Source organism: Eutrigla gurnardus (genome assembly GCF_963514095.1).
Source record: "Eutrigla gurnardus genome assembly, chromosome: 14".
Classification (NCBI taxonomy): domain Eukaryota; kingdom Metazoa; phylum Chordata; class Actinopteri; order Perciformes; family Triglidae; genus Eutrigla; species Eutrigla gurnardus.
Window position 1 is genome coordinate 16,026,943 of NC_139937.1, and position 24,127 is coordinate 16,051,069.

The 24,127-nt window shown below is 41.0% G+C and overlaps 3 protein-coding genes across 5 annotated transcripts in view; 1 reads left to right on the forward strand and 2 right to left on the reverse strand.

Annotated features, from left to right (window-relative positions):
- Positions 1-9,985, reverse strand: part of vps13b (vacuolar protein sorting 13 homolog B) — a 317,809-nt gene extending 307,824 nt beyond the window's left edge. For both annotated transcript variants that reach the window (XM_084026605.1, XM_084026606.1), the window contains exons 1-3: positions 9,849-9,985; positions 8,506-8,664; positions 6,689-6,832 (exon numbers count right to left, since the gene is read on the reverse strand). In XM_084026605.1, the coding sequence (XP_083882731.1) occupies positions 6,689-6,832; positions 8,506-8,652 (291 nt within the window). In that variant the 5' untranslated portion in view covers positions 8,653-8,664; positions 9,849-9,985. The remainder of the gene's footprint in view (positions 1-6,688; positions 6,833-8,505; positions 8,665-9,848) is intronic.
- The window catches only part of LOC311024283 (polyadenylate-binding protein 1A), a 477,590-nt gene that overhangs the window by 379,419 nt on the left and 74,044 nt on the right, over positions 1-24,127 (forward strand). The gene's annotated exons all lie outside the window — the stretch shown is intronic.
- On the reverse strand, positions 13,950-15,551 carry osr2 (odd-skipped related transciption factor 2; the record flags this gene model as incomplete). 2 transcript variants are annotated; one of them, XM_084027891.1, is made up of 3 exons in its annotated part: positions 13,950-14,078; positions 14,466-14,565; positions 14,899-15,551. In XM_084027891.1, 3 exons carry the CDS (start codon positions 15,549-15,551, stop codon positions 14,004-14,006), a joined length of 828 nt encoding a protein of 275 aa, XP_083884017.1. In that variant the 3' UTR covers positions 13,950-14,003. The 2 variants fall into 2 exon arrangements, with proteins under 2 accessions (XP_083884017.1, XP_083884016.1); XM_084027890.1 differs by having other exon boundaries at positions 13,950-14,160.

The following is a 24,127-nucleotide window of genomic DNA, read 5'->3' on the forward strand; positions in this document are numbered from 1 at the left end:
CGACCTGGAACCCAAAACTCCATCAAACCTCAAAGACGAAGCAGCGTAACGCTGTGGGTTGTGCAGCGCTGCCTGACTCACAGGCAATGGTGGCCGAGTGCAAGGCGTTCTGCTGGAATGACACGCTTGTGCACTGCCTTCTGCAGATGCTTCAAATCAGCTTGGAATGCTCAATAGAGACCACTGTAATGGGTCTCTCTATGATGAGGGGACTGACGAGTTCAGCATAGTGAATTACATGATTGGTTTATGTACCAGAATAATGTTTTGTTAGAAAACATTTATTTGGCTTGCAGACACACTTCATGATGCTGAATTTCGTGTGTTTAGCATAAAACAGACTTACTGACCAGAAAATGTCGTCGTTGTAACATCAAAGCCTTCCTAATATTGAACAATTCTGTCACCAAGTGGGTTCGTCTGAGGCTATCGACTTACTAACTACAGTACATGTGAAAAAGACAGAGGGAACCCTCATGTCTTCTCCTCCCTGTCATCAGATCTCATCTGAAATATCTCCAAATCCCGCCAATATAAAAACCTTGTTGCCAGTAATCAAATGTATGCAAAACCCCATGCATTAAGCAATACAGCATCAGAGACACATGTTGGAGTGCAAATTGAAACAGCAGTGGATGTGGGCTTTCAGGATAAGTTTACATAAAGGCCTGATAAAGTATAAACAATCTTCAAAGCCATTTTTAGGAAAAAACACATGTAAAACTACAAGGACCTAGACACATAGATCCTTCCATAACCACTCCCACGCACATACACTCTGATGATCAATCTACTTCTGTCTCTCTATAGTTCTCTTTGTCTCTCATCAGAACACTTGCTCCGGCTTCCAACCTGCCTGAGGAATCCACCGCGTGCCAACATTACTCCATCGTTTTATTATATACAGTCAGAGACGGGTTTTGTTACCGCCACGGGGGGTTGGATTCGAGGAAAATGGATTCTGCCAAGCACCGTGTCTGCACCCTATGTCTCCTCGGTCCTGAAGACAAGGCCCCGCTGAGCTGATGATCAGACGGATTTATGGTGCAATCTCTGTAAGCCATTTGCTCCCTGCGAGCCGGAGAATCAAAGGCAAGATTTCCGGATGGCATTGGGACAGAGATTATCCAGTTTGTGCTATCTGATTGCAAACTTCCACGGGCTGTTTTCTTTTACTTGTTTAACCTTCTCCTTTGTGTTTTCTGACTTGTGAAAGATAAGTTGCACAGGCACAAACTGACCAGGAGGAGACTGTATACTATAGAGGCTGAGAGGGAAGGGATATTTGGTTGCATTTTTAATGTTTTACTAGATTACACAGTGACATACATGAAGAACATAGTCCTCGTGTCTTTCATTGTCACTTTCATCACACTCCATCAATGAAAATTTCATATCTCAATTTAAACCAGATAGTAGAGCATAACTTGATTTAACCACCACAACAAGTTTAACACAGAAGCTCCCAGGTTTCCTATCTAGTGGGCTGTGGATTCAACCACTGGATGGTAAAACCACGTTAACGCAGTGGTATAACTCCACAGTGCACAGTATAACTCCATGACAGGGTGATGATGTTTTAAAAATAAAGTGTTATTGACGGTTTATATTAAAAACTGTGTGTATAGATTTATTGTTACACTTCCAAAACCAAAAGTAGCAACCCTTTGTCTTGTAGGTGGTATTGACATTGAGTGACAACTTGGGGTAAGAATGGAAAAATATATTACTAATATTATTCAACAAATATCTCAACATCGGTATTGAGACTATTTTGTGGGGTAGACTATTAAACTAAAAAATTACAGTTATGTGAACATATTGACTAAACAGTATCTAACCTAACTATATCGATATATATATCGATATATTGCCCAGACTTAACTTTCAAAAGGGGGATCCCTAATTCACATGTATTAACCATTATTTAAGAGCAATGAGGTCTGGTGGTGTAAAGCCCTAAAAATAGTTTGGAAGGAATCTAACAGAAGAAAGGGCCTAGTTGGACCATATGCCAAACCAACAAGTCTCAGAGGCACCTCCCCAAATCATCTTGAGGCAATGCATCAATCAGAACCTCCACATCAGTGGCAAATGCACTCAGCGGCCATAAAACTCCCAGATCAAGCAGCGAACTGAGCCAAAACCAGAAAGGCTCTCCTCGGTGAACGCAAGCCCTTATCTTTGTCTCGTAAAAAATAAAGAGTGCCTGAGAGTGTTATGATCCACTGTAACTGCTGTCCAGCCAGTTCCTCTCTGCCTTTGCTGATCACACCTCATCTTCAACATCTGGAGCAGTTTACCAAAATGTCCAACATTATGAAAAAAAAAAAAAATTCTCGGTAACGTTGCAACATTAAATCAATGTTCGCCGTTAGGTCTTTCATTAAGGCCCGAGTCCAATCTTGCTCATTTCTCTCTACTAGCTACAAACACAAGAACCAAACTCCTAAAAACAGCCGCACAATAAATTCTATCTCCGACTAGAACCATCTCCTCATTATAGGAGGAAGCTTGGAGGCAGTAATGCCTTAAATCAAATGCTCAGTATCACATCACAGAATGGCTCCAATCCAGCACATCTGAGCTGGAAACCTTAAAATGACAACCACCTAATGACAAGAAATAAATACATCAAATATGGAAAAACTCTGCTGGATGTTAATAGTCTGGTGTAAAACTGGAGATTGCTGCTAACTCCCTTCATGAGATTTCCACGGGGAAAAGAAGATACTAGATGGAGACCTTATGACTTCTATTAATAACTGCAGGTTCCAGACGGGCTCCGTTGATAGAATGACAGATTTTAAAACAATTGATTTATCCTGTGCAGCGCTTGACATTTTTCAGATTGCTTTTTAATTTAGAACGGGCTCAGATCAAACAGTTCATTCATATCAAGTAACTCAAGAGGGGCCACATTGAGTGTGTCTTTGCACAAGAAGAAAGAAGTTAAAGTTGACTACTACAAAACCCTTTCATCCCCATGACCAATCTCCTGTTACATACATTGAGCTCTTAGGCATAGTGCAGGGCTTAGTCTAATTTCACGTGGAGATGTCCACACTAATTATTCAACTTATACATGAACTACAATGATTTACATTTTCGGAATAAGAAAGTGAAACTGGATAGAAGAATCTAAGGGCAGAGGTATCTAAAGAAATACAGTAATACAATAAATCTAAACAAAAGTAGAAGGGAGAAAAGTATGGTGTCTAATCTTCAAATAATGCAGGCAGCCTGAACACGATCATGGAAGATTTCTAAGCTCGCTTCAGAGCACCATGTCACATAGAATACAAAAAGGTACATGGAAAAACTAATGCATTTTGTTTGTAAATGACCTCCAGTTTGTACAACGAATGTCAAAAACAAGTTGACAACTTTTTTTTTCTATTACTCTACTTTCTGCACTACAAGTCCTCATTACAGCTCATTTTAAGCAATTACACTGTCAGCGGGAGCTGTAATCTCCAACTGCTGTTAAACGCCCAAATTTCCACATTTGCTGGAAACTATAATTGTGAGCTGCACTTGGTGCTTTGCAGATGGGCCCTATTGAGCAATCTGAATATCCCTAATATTACCCAGTTCCTCTCGAGGGGAAACACGAACATTAAAAAGGTCCAAATAATTCCGGTCAAATTACCCAACCCTTAATGAACTTCAAAAGATGTGCGGATGTTTTCACAGGCCAGCGCTCAGGCTTTAACGGTAATTATGAAAACAAACCATATTAATGATATCATTTATCATTTCCACACTTTGGCCACATGAGGCCCACCACAAAGTTCCTGTCTCTACTGGACAAAAGAAACACTAGTAATCTACTCAATTTAAATTGTAAGATTTTCCATACATAGATCCATATTTTCAGCTCATTTTAAAGTCCTGTGGGCCATCACCCAAAGTACTTGAGGGCTTCAGGGAGAACTGTCATGGCCCAGGATTTGCATACACCTATGCCAAACTCCCTGCATCCCTGCTGGAACCTGATTAAAACTGGACCAGAGCCTGACATGCATATGAACAGGATGTCGAACCTCCAGAGGAATATAATATTGTTTCTGCTTTGAGACTAATGTGACAAAGGCCAACAGACCATTGCCTTCAATCAAGTGGAATTCTCTCCGGACCGACCAAAGTGGGAAAATGCCACCGCAGATATGACATGGAAAATATTGCTGTCTAATGATGTTCAAAGTGTAATAAAGAGGAAATAAAGGAAATACAAGTGACCAAACTACACAAGAACTGGCTGCATTTTCTTGGCTAAGGAACACAGTAGTCAGCCTGCTGCCTCCCACTCATTGGAGAGAAGTGTAGCGGCTCATTTAAATTCCACATGTTAGTGGGACTACTGCTGTAAGTCTGGCTTTGCTCCAAATTATGTCTCGTGGGTGTACATACCACCGAATAATTTGTCCAAACGTCCTTTGCAATTCACCCGAAATCTTCTCTTGACTGGAAGCCTTTTACAAAACATCTGTAACAAATACTTGTTTTGAGACTACATGCATTACACCGGTATCGGTACTGGTACATGACCTTAAGCTGTGTATGAAGCATAAAAAACAAGTTTAAATTTCCATCGAACTGTAACCTGATCGCACCAGCAGTAGCCACCTGCATAGTATGATATTTACCATTAGTTCTGGGCAGCTCAAGCTCATGTGTTACAAATCTTTTTGCCGCAGTCTATATAATTAGCTGTAATTGACTTCCCTTGAAATGTGTTTCTGCTGGGACATCTGGCCTTGAAACTTCAACCTTCCCATAAAGGCCCAGTGCTGAGCTACACTTTCAATTTTAAAAAACTGCATGGGTGGCAAAGACAGAACCAGGCTCTTCTGCAAAAACAAATGTAAGAAAAATGGCTTTCATATACCGCACTTAAAAAATCTAAATATGTCTAACTTAACTAAATACAATAATATAAATATTTCTCTTGGGATAACATTTCTTACTGATCATTTACAAAGACAACAGCTCACTATTTTTTGTTTAAGAGTGCACTGGGGAGTTTTCTTGTAAACAAAAATTGTTCTTGTGTATTCTTATAAGTGTGCTGAATGCATTTTCCTCTCTATAAAACATTTGAAAAGCTGATCTTAAAAGTTTGAAAACTGCAATGATCGAACATCCCTGTTTACTAGCTTGCAGTCTTCTTTTTCCATGCTATTGTTGACACATAACGGAGACCAAGTCATGAGAAAAATTGCTCAACAGCACTACAACTGGTTACAACCAGGGTACAACCTCAATTTGTTTATGAATGTCTTTCTAAATATTGTTAATGAGAAGCACTGTTCACTGCTGGAAGATGGGGATGGCCAAATACAGTAGTAAATAGCACTGGTCAAATTCAACAGTCACCTCTCAGTTTCGAGTTCCCTGAATATTTCTGGTCAGTGGTCAGTGAAGATGACGCTCTTCATAAGTGAGTGAGAGTGCTTTGCTTTCCTGAAGGGAAATCATAGTGGAACCAGCTATTAAATTAAATAACAAAAAGACCGGTTGGGGAGCTAGGATGCTGGAACCCATCTGTATAAAAATAAAGACTATCATTACAGTGCTCGCTAATGCACTAATTTCCCCAGAAGCTCTTTAAATTGTAGATTAAGTTCCAAATCACTGTTTTTAAAGTAACTTATTCATAATTTGCCTTAACGAGGGAGTGATTTACTGCTTCTGGTTTCTTTGTTTGCTTTGGGATTTTTTCCCCCAATGCATTTCTCATCAGTGTAATGGTTCTTCAAGGTTCTTCTTATTTTTGTTCGTATCCATGATTTGTTCTTAATTTGTTTGTACACAATGTTTTCTCATATTCTCTCTTCTCTTAGGGAATAGAACATTTCTACAAGTGGTCGTACTCTCACCAAGATCAGAAAGAAACTCCGTTCTGGAGAATCACATGTTTACTTGCATGCTGCAAATATAGGTAGTGATTTTAAATATTTTTCATTTTACTTTTACATATTTACTTTTCATTGTTATCCCACCAGGAGGATAATGTGATGGTCTTGTAGGTGCATGCGTCCATGAATGAGTGTGCACCTCTTTGCCTGTCCTATGCTAGAATTGGATTCTTCTGCAGCAAACTGTATAATATTTTGAGTGACCAGTTATGGCTGCATGCTCAATGACCTCTCGTGGTTGCAGTGACTTTCTTAAAACATCTTATTTGCCTGTTTTATACTGCCATTGCCTGTCTACTGACTTCCTGCTCACTACTCTTAACGGGCCCCAGGCCAGTAGGCCTGGACAGTTTGTTCACTGTTAAGTGTTTTGGACGGAGTGTTTGGCTTACAGCTCACAGCTAATAGCTGACAGCTAACAGTTAACGTAACCACCGGTACACACACGGCTGAGTTCATTGCCACTATAATATCTATATTACTTGCAGGAATCTGATGCAAATACAAGGCCACATAAATGGTAGGTTGGAGTTCTTCTTCATGTGATTCTCAGGATTATAGCGTGCCTTTGTCACAACAACCCCACCACAGGGCATTTGTTTATTTGAAACAAAGGCCATTACGAAACTTTTTTGGAAACAGACAGTAAATGGAATGAGAAAGCTTAACTGTGGCACGAGGAAGAATTTCACATAAATAACAAGAAGATCTGGCCAGCCCTGTTTTGGGGGAGGATAACGCGTTTCTCATACCAGTAAATAACTAACCTGGGCTCCATCCCTCAGCTTGAGGATGCACTCCATTGTGTTGATGGTAATGACGACAGGCTCCGAGCCCAGCTTGGTCCAGGGTACGTGGATACGCAGCTCATGGATGTGACCGCTCATGAATGTGAAGGGCAGCTTCAACTCCTATAAATATGCAAAGACATAAAGAAAAATGAAAACAATAGTATAGTTACAATATGCTGTACTATAATATTACATCTGCGATGCAGGCAGCATTGTAAGGACATGTGGTGATATAACCACAGAGGCTTCAAGAACATTTGGAAGTTTCAGCCATCCATTTTCTAAACCGCTCTTTGAAACTAATATCTGAAGACGAGAGGATAGTAAAAACAACAGCTACAGATTACATATTGGTCACGCTTTTAACAAAATCGGTCAGATTTTCTCATAGGCAGGAGAATCACTGTTCTGCATCTTGAACTACTCTATGTGAGAACCAGTCCCATGAAACCAGACTGCTGACACACAAGCTTCACATGCCTCCTCTGCAAGTTTAAGCCAAAAAAACGAATAACAAAACATATTTGTGAGGAAAAGCGTTCACAGATTTACAGTACGTCTTCTTGATAAGCCCAACAGTGTTTCACTAAAAATTATCCTTTATATTGAGAAGATGATCTCTAAATGCACGTTTCAAAAGAGGTACTATTCAAACGAAATGCAATAAAAACGAAGAAAAAAAGGGGGATAATTGCCAAGGTTTTGACATAGTATTATACATCAAAATCCAAGCCCAATTCCCACTGTCAGTTGGCTTCAAGCTGCTTCCAATAAGAACTTTCATCGCAATCTCTGTTGGGTTAGGTAGTGTTTTGGTCTGCTCTTCAGAAGCAGTCAGAACCCACTCAAGAGAGAAGAGAGGCAGATTGATCTAATCCAGACATTACACGTGTAAAAAAGGAACACCGTGTCAAAATAACACTGCAGAGCAACATATCTAAGTAAATCTATCAAACTCTTCCAAAATGACAGTAAAGTAATTGAAGTTGCGCCTGGCTGAACAGCACTGCTGCTTTCTTTCTGATGCTCGTCAGGGCGATAGACTGTGACTTTGTATATAAACTCTAGCTCAGATGTAGACCAGGGGTTGGCAACCTTTTGGATATAAAATTAAGTTTAGTTTTCCATCCGTATAGGCACCATGCATAGTAACAATGAAAAAAATTACATGTGAGAGCCTTATACAAGTAGGGTGCCATCCTTATGAAAACATCCACATCTGAGTGGAAATATTGGTCATCAGCAATAAACTTCAATTCTGCAAAGTACGAGCCAATCAGAGGCAGAGTAAGGCAGATGTTCATGGAATGCAGGTGGGTCGGTGGTGGGGGGGAGGGTGCCAATGGTGCCTTCCTGATGTAGACTAATTGGAAAAAAATGTTAGTGGGCTACATGCTGACCCTTTACACATGAATTCCTTTTCAAACCTCTCACTCTATTTCCTAATTTACTGCAAATGCGTTCTGCAATGTTAGAACTGTCATGTTTATATGCTTAGGTGCTTCAAGATGTTAATATTCCTCATTTTAAAATGCTAAGAGATCAAGAGGTGCCAGGGTTTGAGCCCAGGTTCGGGCCAGACTTCAAACTTTGCATGTTCTCCTTCCACAGTCCAAAGACATGCAGGTTAATTGATGCCTCTAAAATTGCCTGTATGTGTAAATGTGGGTCTGAATGGTTAAATGGTCTCTATCTCTCTATGTGTCACCCTCAGACCTGTGACAGTCTGGCAACATGTCCAGGTTGTACCCTGCCTTGACCCAATGTCAGCTGGGCTCAGCTCCAGAAAGTACCTGTTCCAGCACATCCAGCTTCAGGTCCAACTTGCTGAGCACCACATCTCCTCCCCAGAGAGACAGCTGCAGGTCAGATGGCTTCAGATTCTTAATGTACTTGTTCACATAGCTCATCAGCAGTGGTGTGACGTATGACTCCAACATCTTGTGCCTGTCCTGAACACACATGGAACATTGAACAAAGCATTATTGTGTGTATTTGTACATGCAGGACTTATGTTGTAAATCTCCTGTTGCCATTGTATCCCAAATATCATATATGTTATTAAACTCTACAGCCACTGAAGCCTAAAGTCGACCAGAGAATAGTTTTTTTTCACATGTCAGAGTACATGTCAATTTAATAACATTAATGATGACTACAGTCCATTTAAGTGTACCAGCTACAAGATAGCAGTCACTGGCAAGGGTTAAATGGGATGGAGCCATAATAAATTATATTATTTATGTACACCTGTGCTCTTTCCACTAGGACAGTCAAAAAAATACTACTTGAAGAAGGCCTATAATTGATGTTTTTATCATGGTCTATTCTTCACTCAAAAAGACAAACAGAGACTGTTGTTTTGAGGTTAAAGCCCCCCTACTTTGGAACTTTCTTCCATTGAACTTAAGATCTGTGGAAACTGTGGACAGCTTTAAATAGCAGCTCAAGAGCCACTTGTTTCGGCTTGCAAGTGGTGTTTTTAGCGTCTGTTCGTGTCTGCATTTCATGTCTGTTGCTCTGTCGTTTATTTGCTATTTTGTATATTATCGTGCATCTTATTGCTTTTGAAAGGCGCTTTAATAATAAACGCATGCAACTTACTTTCTTATGCTATCATGGGAGGGTCATACATAGTCTACGTGCACTAAGCAAAGTATACATTGTACAGGTAGGCTGAATATGTAACGGGTTAATCAGACTCAACATAGGCAGAATGAGAAACCTGCTCGCATTGTTGCATGTCATGTTTTTGTTACCTGTATATACATATAACGGCTGCATTTCAATTCACACAAATGCCTGAGTTAGCCTGTTTGCTTATAGTAGTTGACTTGTGATGCATGCGAAGAGAGGAGAAGCGTAGCATTAATATTTGAGCGTCCGTCTTCGAATGCATAACGATGCAATGGTTTAAAACGAAGCAATGTCGTGCTGCATAGTAAGACATGTAAGGTTAACTTACTGCGGAGTAGTTAGCCAGACAGGCTAGCTATGCTCTCCTGTCATTCTAGCTATACACACCAGTGCAGCAGAGCAAAGAAGCTAAGCTAACCGCTGGGAGGAAGTCACCCTAACTTCGTTTGGCTGGCTAAAACGCGTAACTACGGGTTAAAATAAAACGAAACCTACTTACTTCACCCCTGCTTGGACCCTGAAGTTATAAACTGAATATGACGTTTAATATAGCATATTCGTCCTCTTAACTGGCGTTAGCCACATCGCTCAACGACTTCAGCCCAAACGTCATCAGTAAACACCAGCGCGGCTTCCGTATGTCTGGTGTTGCCTTTGAATCTGTTGGAAATTTGCGTTTCCACGTTTAGTAGACAAACAGTCTAAAATATAGCGGCCACTACAAGGGCGGAAAAATACACTTCCTGTAAAGCATGACTGGGTGAAATATGATATTATGTACCGACTTCAGAGTATACTGAGTTACTTTTATCAATAGTTCTGATCAAAGTGTGTTTTTGTCAAACCACCAGCATCTCTGAGGACGGATTTACGAGGAACCTAGGAAGGCATCACCACACGTCATATTCGTCGTTTCTTTCGCACACCCCAGCCCTTACATGGCCATGTAAACTCACTTTACCTGAGAGTAGAGATCACACTTCTTAGTTCGCAGCCCATGGATAGGGTCATTATGCAGGAAACGTTTTTTTTAATGATTGAATTATTGTTTTTAAAGTAGAGTAGAGATTCCCTTCAGATGCTGAGAAACCTAGAGAAACGTCAATGAAAGTGAACAATGAAGGATGTAGCCTATGAGAGACATCTTTGCATTTGGGTCACACCTGCCTGTCCACCTGCCTGTCCTAAAGGTGACATCCCTGGTTTCTGAATAGTTTATTGATTTGGGAATCTTAAATAGATTATGATATGAAGTGTCATTATAAATGTTAACAAATGTAACTGGAGACTCATTAAACAATACAGAGGAATAATAATTAAATACAGCCAAATGTAATATGGACAATGCAGTGACACATTATGAATCAGAAGTAAAAAAATATTTTTTTTTTGTCCTTTTTCTGTCTTTTGTTGTAGCGGCACCACAGATGACCTTGAAATAATAAAAATCTGCTTTAGACTATTAGGCGAATAGACTTTAATATGGGAGTGAAGCACAGGTTTCGGCTCCATCTTTACTTCACAATCAAACTTGAACACACCCGTCATTTCTTGCCAATGGTTTCTTTGGCTACAGGTCAAAATCTGTCTCTCTTCATTTCAATTTTATGTTACTTTATACCTCAACTCTCCTACATGTTGGAGGCAGATATTGTGCTTTTGTTTTGTACTCCACTATATTTGTTTGACAGATACAAGTTACTTTGCAGATTCCGCTTATCGATCCAAAATAGAATTCATGTTCGACGATCCCAGCAGTATATAAAAGTATATCATTCTGAAATGGGTCCTTCTGCATATTGAATGCTTTTACATTAGGAACCTTAAATATATTTTGATGCTCATACTATTTCAGTATGGCTAGTTTTACTCCAGTGACAGCAGGTCTTCTTCCCCGACTGGCTGAGGGTCATCAAGCTGGAAGAAGCTCAGAGGCCTGCATGTCTTCGCAGCCTCTCCCCTGACAGTTAGATAAAGCTCCCTGAGTGCACAGTCCACGTAGGCCGAAGAAGATCACCGTGTCCACACGATGCCAACCGCGTGCGCGTGCGCGTGCGCGAGTGCGACGATGTGCGGAAGTTGCTGTCACATATTCTAAAGTCATGAACTCCGAGCTGAGTGAGGGAGGATGTTGGCCCTATTCGATGTCATGTTCTGCTCGGTTAATTGGTCGACACACACGGAGGTAAGTATGCTCGTGTTGCCGCACCTTTCACTGCAGAAACAAAGCGATAAATAAAACCAGGGCGGAGTTTGATGGCGTGCTGCTGTGTCCTTACATCACGTGACCCTTGTGGATAGACAACCCTTTCCCCGTGTCCATCAAGGCTGCGCTCACGGATTCCTCAGAGTCCTTGCTGATCGTTCGGCTTCCTATCGGTCACCGTCTCAACACGTTGAAATAAAAAATAAACGAATACAGAAAAAATAAAGACTTGCAGGGCTGCTTGTTTTAAAAATGCACCAAAGGTTTTCATTTTTACATGCATGAAAGTTCCAATCACAAACTCCCACTGCATCAGCGTGACGCTGCTATACACGTATAGGCGTCATAATCGTTTCGTTTATCCAAGTGAACTATAATATATGACGCTATAAACAAATTATTTACACGGTAATGCAATTTTAAATACAATTTTTTGGAGTAACTCAATTATTTTTATATAAAAATACATTTTAAAATCACATTTTTGTTGACATTATTATCATAACTGGCATATTACTGTTTTAATAACAATAAATAGTACAAAAATAATTATAATCATAGCAAAAATAATGATAATAATTATAATTGATATAACAATAATTATAATGATGATAATTATTATTATAACGTTGTCGCTATAATAATAATTATTGAGTATATATCATCCATCTTTACTTATTTGCGTCGTTTGCCGGATTTGTTATGACGCTCAGTTGCAGTTTTGTAAACGTGAGCTCGCTGGAGAAATTGCACGTTGTTGTCTTTCCATTTCGAACGTAATTAGGGAAATCCAGCCTGCCGTGCGTAATAAACGGGGTCTTAGTTAATGGCCTCTCAGCAGCAACTTGCGCCGTTTTAAATCATCTGCTCTTACTGAAAACACTTCTCCCAGACGCTGTTTTTCGAGCCCATTAAATATAAACGCTATTGAATGAACAGTCAGGTGAAGATCAGGTTTTTAAAGGAGTCTTCGGTAGCCAATAAAGGCTGGTGAAATCCTGAAACCACAGGCCCGAAGGCCAAGCAACAGAGAGAGGGAGAGAGAGAGAGAGAGAGAGAGAGAGAGAGAGAGAGAGAGAGAGAGAGAGAGAGAGAGAGTCTCACTTTGTCTTCATCCAATTTAAAAAATAAATCTCATTCACAAAGCGATGGTTAATATTCAAGCGCATTTTCATTCGAACATGGCCATCAAAGGTTAGCTGGGTGAAATCCAAATCCGGGAATTTATAGCCTGCATAGCTTTTCGGCACAAGCGCTCACAATTTCCCCCCAACCTTCTTCTTTTTTTTTTTTTACGATATTCTGTATTATAATAACAATAATAATTCTAAGTTATTATTCACCATATAAACAGCGATCAGACTACAACTCAAATAGGCCCACGTTTGAAAATAGTTGGTATTGATTTAATAAATTGTATAAAGCAAATCTGGTAGTAGGATGATGTCTAATATATATATATATATATGGTGAAAGTGATGAAATTTGATAACCCCCCACAAAAAAATAAAATAAATAAAAAATAATCAGTTGCTCGGCCACGTCTCATCTCCGTGGTTAGATTGCTCTCCTTCCGCCGCTTTGCAAGTCAGTTATGATACCAGAGGTGATGTAGATAAAGACACGTGATATGGCTGCTAATATATGACTAATCGCCCTTTATGTATATAAGATAATAAAGGCTGCTCAATAATTCGGAGGCTTACAAAAACATTAACACGTCTGTCTAATAATCATTATACGATTAAAATTGTATTCAAAAATAAAATGATATATATATCACATATTATCAATAACCAGTCAAAAAGACACAAATCTGCATTTTGATTGATTTCCTGTCTGAACATACGTCATGCTCCCTTGCTGCTGACTGATATCTGCTGGTCTCTTATAAAAAAAAGCCCAACAAATTCAGCCACATATCTCTCGCAGGTTGTAAACCTATAGACTATTCATTTGATGGCTTCATGTAAATATTGCTTTTTGGGGAACCTCGTGGGAATCATCATGAACACAAAGACAGAGCGAATGTATCATGGAAATATTTATTTCTAAAATACAATTTAACATACTTTAAAACTTATGGCTGTTTTTTTGACAACTGTATCATTTCAAGGTCAGAAAAGAAAAAAACAAAACAAAACAAAAAAACAACAACAACAGTATGTACATGGTCTTGATATTTACAGGTGGTTAAGAAAAAGCTGGACGTTGCTCCGCTGCATGTCTCCACTTGAGATGCAACCAAATCCCATTCTCAAATGTGCGGCAGTAAACGTGTCCGGATTTTTTTTGGAGAATTGTCTTTTGAAAAAAAAAAAAAAAAAAAAAAAACAGTCGTCGACTTGTCGTCCTGTACGTGGGGGAAGGGGGGAGGGGCGGGGGGCTGTTTGTCCATTGTTATTTTGTTAGTCTGTCCAGGCTAGTAGTCCTGATGCGGGCTGTGCGTCAAACTGTGCCGTCGCAAGTCACAGTTGCGCCGAAACACCTTTCCGCAGCGGCCACAGCTGTAGGGCTTGATGTCTGTATGGGTGAGAAGGTGAGTTTTCAGGTTACTTCTTTGATTAAAGGTTCTTCCGCATGTGGGGCATTTGTGGGGAGACTCCTGTTTAGATTTAAAGCAAGCAAAGGATTATTCCCTTTTAATTAATACAGAACGTCTATAAATGATAGCTTTCATTCATCTAAAGCAATCCACTGTTTATCAGGTTTTACGCAAACATTAAGTGTCTCTCACTCGCATTTTTTTTTTACTGAATTTTGACTGTCTTGTGAGACTGTGAGCCCCATTGCATGCAGTAAGAGAGTGCATTACACGTGAATTACGATCCTGACGTGTCACATAGTTCAGTGAGGATACAAGAAAATAAATAAAAAAATCATGGTGACTGTTAATATTTCCAGGCTTACCTGCATGTGTAAGGTTTTATGGACGGCTAGAGTTCGAGACTGACAGAATCCCTTCCCACATTCTTGACATTTGAAGGGTTTTTCCTTGGAGTGGATGTATCTGTAAAACAGAAATAACACTTAATCAAACTGGTGCACGGATTCGCCTGTAGCTGTGACAAAGCCCAGAGTCATGGAGCGAAAAGTCTCCACTGTGCAACCTGGTGCGTAAAAGTGCTTTAGCGCCCTCATGGAGAAAACTCTGGGAACAGCCCGTGGAGTAAAATCAAACATATATTTTTTAATTGCAAGTCATGAAGAGGTTATTTAGATAAATACACATTTGTGATTTCATTTACATGCAGGACTCAGGATTACTTCTGGGAATTCGGGACCCCCCTCCCTCCTAACTCTGCGCGTAATTAGCTGGTACAATAAAAAAAAATCTATTTACCTGTGGTCTCTGAGATGGTCTTGCCTTCTAAAGGCTTTGTGGCAAATATCACAGGTATAGGGCCGCTCGTCTGTGTGGGTCCTCTCGTGGATGAGGAGATTGTAGGACTTGGTGAAATGCCTGCCACAGAACTTGCAAATAAATTCCTTTTTAGTCTTGGACGGGAGCCTGCCCCGGGTGGGTTTTCTGTCCGGGGACAGCTTGCTCAGCTCGGAGATGGTTCCCCCTATTCCCGACGCCAACTTCGCCAGATCCGCCGCTTTCGGCGGGTCCTCCTGTGTGGCAGCGAGGGCCAGGTTCGCGAAGTCAAACCTCGGCCTGTCCTTGTGCAGCGAGGGGATGCCGTGCGCGAGGGCCGTTTGTTTTGGATGGAAGAGCTGCGCTGCGGCTGTGAAGGGCAACGCTGGGAAGGGAAGCCTGGGGTCCACCAGACCCTGGGCGGCTGCCATCTCTGTGATCGTCGACCTCAGTCCTTGGATGTGCGGGTAACCAAGAGTCCAGTGGTTCATGTGCATGGTTTGCACGGCGCTGAGGCCGTAGAGTCCCTGCAGCTGGTCAGCGGGGAACGTGTTGACGGCCTGCAGGAAGGAGTAGTTTGTGAGCTGGAGGGCCGGGTGCAGGGGGATCGGAGCGTGCAGGGCTTTGCTCCCCATCTCGGCTCAGACCTCTGCAGAAGACACGGTGATAACCCTGGAGAGAGGGGGTTTGGGGGGGTGGTGGAGGGGAGGAATACAGAACGATGAGTGTTATGTGTAAATGCCACATTAGAGGCTGTGAAAAAAAAGGCAGGCAAATAGTGACTTTCACTGAGCGATCATGTTACAGTAAAAAAAAACACCTGTTTGACTATAAACTACAATTTTACTGGAAACACACGAAGAGGTTTCTATACATTATATTTTACATTCTAATCAAACACGAAGGCTTTTATTTCATGAACACCATGACTCACAATTTACATTCCCTCAGGAATGGATCATTTGTGCTGCAGATTAGGGTGGACATGAATTATGATATATTATAATAAAGCGATGGAGATGATTGGGCAAATCAACTGAGATTGTGCAGCATGTTTTTTTGCTTTGAGTAAAACCTTGTTTGACATGAGCGAAACCGCAGAGAGAATATAAAAATGTATTTTACGCACGAGCAAAGTTTTTCTCTTAAAAAACGACAATGCGCTTCAAAGCATTTGATATATTTATATATAGTATAATATATATATATATTTAAAAATCAGTCATCACTGTAATTAAATTAAATGGGTGTGAAAGAGTCATATGGCATCGATTAACACGGTAAATTACACTCTGAATAAAGCACTAAATCTCATGAGATAATTAAAGAAGACACGCAGTTGTTGTTTCTGACGGCTGTAGTTGGTGTTTCACAATGCAAAACAAGTGCTCTGTAAGATTTGCAGAATTACATTTTTTTTTTTTTTTTGGTTGCAAGCAGAGATCAAATACATGAGTCAGAGCAAAACACACAAAAACGCAGGCTATTACCCACAAGAAAGTGACTTTAATCTCTGCTGGAAATGCATGTGCTTTTTATTTGCATGCTTGCGGATGGCAGCCAGTTAATTTCGCAGGCCTAATATTAAGCTTTCAGGTGGATTTTTTATTTCACGCTGCGTGTTTTTTTTTAAACGAGGTGCGCTTCTCCTGAGCACTTTTTCGCCTATATGTCCAATAAAGCAGCCATCTCCACGATGTAGGGACACGTAAGGTGAGAGTGACTGCATGGAAATGTGGAGGTCTGTTTCCATGTTTGCGCGGGTGACAAGTTATGTTTTCCCACACAGAAAAAAAAAAAAAAAAAAGAACCGTGGAAGTTCAAGACTCCGGACTGGCAGCAGGCCAGGACGCGGAGCCGACCTTTTAGATTTGCTCTACAACATTTAGTTTTTTTGCGTATGGATCATATGCATCAGTTTTTTTGACAGGTCAAGCCAAATCCTATTTTCACACATGCATCATATCTATCATAAAAGCGACATTATGCAGTGTGGAAGTCCTGCATGGCAGCCAGAGGGGCTGCTCGCTTCTCTCGGTCAGCTCGTTACTTTTAGTTTCACAGATCTCCGAACGGTACTACTTCTTTGATTTCAACCCCTTTCCGCGGACGGAGCAGGGTTCAGTGTGAGTTTGCACAGGTGCAACATAAGTCACCATGCAGGCACTTGTTGTTCTTTGCCCACATGTGCAACTTTGTTCAACCTGTTCTTCTCCCAATAACCTTTGGACTTCATTTACACTTTGACAGCAGCTTTAAGTGCCGTGTCGTGTTCTCCGAATCCTTCTCGGTTTTCTACTTTTTTAGTTGTTGGCAGGTTTTACATTTCTATAAGTGACAAGCCTATAGAGAGTTGCTTGTTTCCTCACTGTTACGCACCGTGGACAGAGAGCTGTCATGTCAAAACGTGGGTGAACTATGACCTCGAGGTGTTGATCATCACATAGAACATTTAATTTCGCTTTGGTTATTGGGAGCCGTTTTACGGACGGTTTAATCTCTTTGCTTTACAGCCCAAGCAGTAAAACAAGTTCTATTTTCTTTAGATAAAAAAAGTTTCGAACAAGAGAGCTGTCGATCCCCCTTCCTGCACGAGACTGACACATACCCTGCCAAACAGAATCTTACCCCAATAAAAAGCTGCCAAAGGTCCTGCGTGATGTCAGTAATCCACAGTTACTATAGAGGCGACGAGCTCCAATAAAGCGCCGCTAAAAGTTTTCCAAGTTCCAAGTCCATGAAACTTTCATGTAGCCATGCAGTCAGCTGGGATGTCTCGGACCTTGTTTTTTTTTTTTTTTTTTTTTGCAAGAGATCTGACAAGTAGTGAAAAGTAGTGAAAAAGTGGCGAAGGAGTTTTGGAGGAGAAACAGCAGCAGCGTGGGAGTCCCGTCCGGAGCTGGAGCTGGAAGTGTGCGTAATGCGCACCGGTCCTTCACTTTTCAGGGCTCCGGGGCTCCGGAGAGCTCAGCCCGCCCTCCGACACGCCTCCACCCCCCTCCTCTATCATTAACTCCAATGTTCCTCCTCTGTTTATTTGTGTTTGGATAGCAACTAGGGCTTCAGACCATAGAGAAGCGTGTTCGCTTCAACCAGCCTCTTCTGACACCTCTCATATACGTTATAGCCAAGGCCGATACCTTCTTTTGGAGACATGATTGGAAGCGCAGTTCTGCTCGTTTTCCCCCCTACAAGTCTTTTTTTTTTTTTTTTTTTTGCTTTTTGGGATACTTGAGCAGCTTACAAGATTTTTTTTTTTTTTAACTATAGACTCCATTTACGAAAATGGAGGGCACATGCAAGAGCCACCACATTAAATGGTTTTATTTCTTTGTGGTGAGATTAAAACAATTCTGAGGTTTGTGACAGAAACACACACACACACACACACACACACACACACACACACACACACACACACACACACACACACACACACACACACACACATACACACAGGGATCAGCAGCGTGGTGAACAAATACAAAGTAAGCGTCACTTGTATACTTCTGATTATAAGCTGCCCTTTTTATTTCCTCCATACAGTTTGTTGATTCTTATGAAATTGTATGTAAACACTTTGGTTAATTATAGTTCATTATATTGTCATAAAAAAGGTTTTATTTACAACCAAACATGCTTGTTTAGTCCCCTCTCTTCTCCAAAAATGTAATTGGCATTTTATTATATTTGATCAATTGTGTGCAATAAAATATGTTGTAATATATTGAGGGATCAGCCTAACTTAGGACATTTCTGTCCAAAAGCAGAAACATTTTGTCACTCTGCATGCTTCCCATCGCCATGTTTAACTGCATTTATTGGAAGAGACAGAGTTTGGGAGGTTAATTAGACTGCTCCTTAATTAGGTTGCAAAGTAATTAAGACTTCTGACAGCCCGGATGAGAAGTTAAAGTGCGCCACACACACACACACACACACACACACACACACACACACACACACACACACACACACACACACACACTGGGAATTGGCTTTACACACCAGCGGTGTCCAACAGGTTGTTGTTATTAAACGGAGATGTTTGATTTGTTGAAATTTCTATCAAAAGCAAGTAACCGAAAATAAAATTAAAATAAAATAATATTAATAATAAAAAAAGCAACTTTAGAGGTTTTTTTCCTTAAAAAAGGAAGAAAAATTCGGCTGATACTCAATGACAATCAACTTTACATTCAAATTCAAATATTTCTCTTTAGTTGCCTTCTAATTAGAATATGACAATCGGACGTTAATCATGAATATGCAGTTTCTAAAGTTGAGCCGAGCAGCAGCGTTGCTCCTCTCTGCTGTTCACAGTTGGTCTGCAGCGCCGCCTATTGGCGGTTCCTCACAGGACAACGAGCCGTGTCCTCTTCAAGGCTCGCGGCTCTGATAGAACACATCGGAGCAACTTTACAGTTTCTGTCGACGTCGCTTGAAAAACAACAACAACAACAACTTGAATAAAACCGGCTCTGCAGAACAACTTCAATATTAATATTAACATTTAACATCCAGATTAATTTCGCCTGCTGGAAGAAAAATGTAATAATGTATATATTTCATGACAGCAGCTTCACATCAGAGTTAATAATTATATGCGCGCGCACGAGACGAGAGATAATAAATAACAGTTAGTCCTTTTAGTTCAGGCAGCTTCATCTTTTACTTCGAGCTGCAGAACATTTTCTGCACCCAACATGCTTGTGGCTTTTTTTTCTCTCTTCTTCGTTCGGTTTCATATCACACAGGCCTCGGTCTTCACGTCAAAACAGCGAGACAGATAAAAGACACAGAAAACCCCACATTGTTACATTAGAGACGATGACATTTTCTCAACATATCGCTTTCACTCCAAAAATGTAAATCGTGTTCATTTCTCTCCCTTGGACAAAACTCCATTCAAACAAGCGTATGTGTTTTTTTTTAATATCTCTTGGGATGCTCCATAATGCAATCACCAATAATTGAATTTCATTTGACCAGAATCTATACAGTCGACGGTCATTTTAAAAGTTACAAAATAAGTCAAATATTCCCTGCGAGATTAATATCAGAGCTGATGGTGGGAAGCTTTTTTTTTCTGTATAAAACATTTAAAATGACCTCAAACCTACAGATGAATGCTATTTATTTTAATTCTTATGTGACATGGACTCCTGATTTTACTCCATGGTGTCTTTATATATCATCACTGTTCCAAAAGAGTTTTATTATGTTTTATTATGTGCCATAATAAACATTTGACAAAGAAACATTTAAATCCACCAGAAAACAGTGTGGAATTTTATCTGGCTTCAGTACATTTTGTATTTGGCCTTGACGTAATATTTTTTTGTTATATTTTACGGTTACACCAGTGTGTGCTATAGGATTACTGTATTCTTTATAGTGCTTCAGAGCCAGTGAGTTAGTGCCTTGCCCTTTGGCCCTGCCCTGAGTCCCCTGCAGCCGCCATCATTCTCTATATAATCTGACTCCACAGAGTATCAGTGTTGCAGCTCAGTGCAGCTGCCAAGCCTGTAATGGCCGACACTCCTCTTCCAATAACACTGAGTGACAGAGCAGATTATTCATAAACAACTGCACAAAAGATTCAACGCAGGCCTCGACTTTGGACTTCACTTGAATGTATTTAGGAAAATCCCTGATAATGATTTTGATAAATAAAAAAAGGGTTATTGATGTGGAATATAGGACATATGCCTAGAATTTTTTTTTTTACATTACTTTTTCTTCAAAAGAAAAAAATGTGATAATTCTTCTCAGGGTCAGAAATGAAATGAAACTAAAGGGAGAATTCAAATCAATAGAGCAACAGATTTGCTCCTTCATTAAATGTGATATCAGTAGAAACTCCTATATGAATATGCCATCATAATGTAATGATGGGCTCCATCATTCTGACCTTTGTTTATCCCGTGGCTGCAGCTCCTTTCCCCTCTGTTCACCGTCGAGGCTGTCGTGGAGTGTGACTGGGTCTGCTTGCTGTGTGTCTGTGCATGTTGACAGGATGTCGGGTCCATACTGTGAGAGCTGCTGGTGGTGGTGGTGGTGGGGGGGGCAGCTACCTGCTGCGGTTTCAAAGCCCCCACATCCCCACCTACACTCTCACTCATCCTGTCCCAGCAGCAGCAGCAGCAGCTTTCAGGATGGCTGTTTTTCAACTCGAAGACCCCAAGAGTCACACTTTCCTCCAAATCACATGCTTTTACCTGAAAGTGTGCACTTCGAGAAAAAAAAAAAAAAAAAAAGTTTGATGAGCCACATGCCTCATTGTCTCTTTGTGACAAGTCTGTCGTGAATTAAGCAAAGTGTGCGACGGATATGATTTAGTTTTTCATTTATTTTTCACAAGGAAAAGGAAAAAAAAGGAGACATCTCTGTCGGCCATATGATAACATCTGCTGTAATAAAAACACTGTTGCTGTATAGTTCTGTTACAGTTCTCTTTTTACAGCTGCAGTTTGGTTCAGGTTTAGCACCGACAACAAAGACAGGCAGGTGAACCTGCCATTCATCCGTGTGATTGTGCTAATTCTGTCCTCTAAAAACACTGTAAGGCCACTAAATCGGATTCTTTTCCATAAACCAATGAACCGTATTAACATTATTTTTGTTGTTTTTGTTGTAATATAACTGATTGCAACATGATGCTGATGTCAGGCCTGTTTGTCTGTATCTGAAAAAAAAAGGGAAGATTGAGTATTACACGCTTAAAGAGAAACACATCAATCACAAATGAAAGAAGTAACGCCTATTTCCAGCAGTTTAAATTGGACACATGGTCCAGATAATAAGTAAACGGCCTCAAGCGGTCTGAGAAAACCAGATGAAGATGACATTATTCTGCAGTACATGCCGGGAGTTCAGCTGTGACAGCCGCCTGCTCTGCCTCTCTGCTTTATTGTGCAAGATTGCCCCCTATTGGTTCACCTTCAAACTGCTAGAGCAGCATTTCATGTTCTCCTTGTGATGAGTGTCAGCCACTAGAATGAGTGTTCAGAATGCCCTTTAACGGCTTAAATCCAACCTCCGTTTGCTCCGTTCTCCTCTGCCGTTTGCATACATTTCACTCAGAACGTTGGACAGGAGGAAAAGCTGGAAGATAGGCTCCTTCATCACGTGTTTTGTGTGAGCAGGAACAGGGGCCTGGCAGTGTGTCGGGTATATACACTGCATTCCTCTGGCCTCCTGCATAATCTCTTCTCCATCTGCTGTCCATTGCCACTCTCTTCACTGGTCTCCTGCCATCTGTTTAACAGCGTTCGGCACCTTTGCGTGACCAAATGCCTCCGCTCCCTCGCAACGTCATCCACTTTTGCCAGAAAGGCATAGAGGAGGGAAACCGCCACGATATCGTGCTCCTTCAACCAATAAAACCCGCCAGTTAATGCCGCTGAAGCCCGGCACCAAATCCCATTTGTCAGCAAATAGCTTCCTCCGGTTGTCTGTGCTGGCCAGGCGCTTCTGTAGAGCCCCCCCCCCCCCCTGTGCCATCAACATGACATCTCCAGTTATTTGTTGTCTGGTCTGATGGCAAGCAGAGGGAAGAAGCAGGAGCATAAAAAAAAGAGGGGGATCTGTGCAGGATCAAAAACGTGCCTCGGAAACTCAAACATCCGATCCCTCTTGAATCATCAGCTGCTTTAACTGATAACATGTTAATTGGAGTTAGCTTCACTTTGAACTGACACTTCTTCTTCTTCTTTGGGTCATTTAAGGCGAGAGGCTGTGAATAAAGGCCTTATTTCGTGAGAGGGGCCGCGTCCAAATTCTTTGCCGTGCTTGTTTGGTGTCTGTGGTGGGATGGAGCGACGGGAGCAGGCAGACGTTTTGGGAAAGAAGTGTGAAGAAATGCTGGAATGGATTGATGGAAAGGCGAGCTGAGGATTAGTGCAAACCATATCACTTCCCAGGCCGTGACAACTGTGTGCATAGACGTGTGTGTGTGTGTGTGTGTGTGTGTGTGTGGGGTGTGAGGGTAGGTGAGGAGTATCCAAGCAGAGAGGGTCGTATCAGACCGTCTCGAGCATGCTCCCCCCGCTGTCAGGTCACCGCATTTCTGCATTGTTCTCCACACTCGTCACGAATACCGTGTTTTCTCCGAGCATGTTCTGAAGCTCGTCATGGCTCAGCTGTGACAGGCGTGACCTTTTTTTTTTTTTCGTGGCCGGGTGGGGATTCTCTGGATTCAGCTGCTCTGCTGCTGTAAGGGGCTGTTTTAAAAGGTGCCTCATGCCTTGTTGCCCCTCCACACATTGCATCATGGCTGTTTTACCTCTTTTCTCACTGAACGCTGACAGCTCAGTTTACTGGCTTAGCTCAGTTCAAATCTACTCTGAATCCAAGATGTGTGTGTGTTTTTTTTCTGTATGGAACGTTTCCTACTAATGTAGATAGTAATTCTGTAATATGTTTTTTCATTCGGGGGCTATGCTATATGATGTAAACTCATAATTTGTTAGAAAACATCTGGTCCATTATTGATCATGTAAATGAAATCAGTTGACATTTTTGGAAATACACTAAAAAGACTAATAAAAAAGACAATTTATCAACTCAGTATGTCACATCACAAATATTGAGTGACAAATGGTCAGTTATTAATATTTCACATCAAGAACATTGTGTTATTGATTAAATTAATGTCATAAGTGTGCTGATAGCTCAGTGGTAGAGATACTACCTCATGTACCGAGGCTCCCTGCAGCGGTCCCAGGTTTGAATCCGCCCTGCAGCCCTCTTTTAAAGGATGTCCTCCCTCTCTCTCTCACGCTGTCCTCCCCCAATAAAAGGCCAAAAATATAACTTAAAAAAATTAATGTGCTGCTGAGATGTTTTTAAAATATATAATGTTGCTGTTTTCATGACAAAAGCTGAGGAAACCCCCTCAGACTAACAATTGTTGGGTGACCCACCCCTCAACAAAGAATATAAAGACATAACCCCCCCTATTTTCCTTTGGTGGTCCATTCCATAAATACCAAACAGTCCATAAGACTCTGTATTTGTGTATGATGTGGTATACACATTTTTGATACATCTGATCTAACTCTCAGCAAGACTGAAAACAGTCACAGCCTCACAAAAAATGCCCCGTACTTGTCCAATTTGCTGAATGTCTCCTTTGTTGCTGTTTGAGCCTGAAGTCTCATCATACTTGTTAATGTGGTTGTGATTTGGGGGCCCAAAGCTGTGCAAC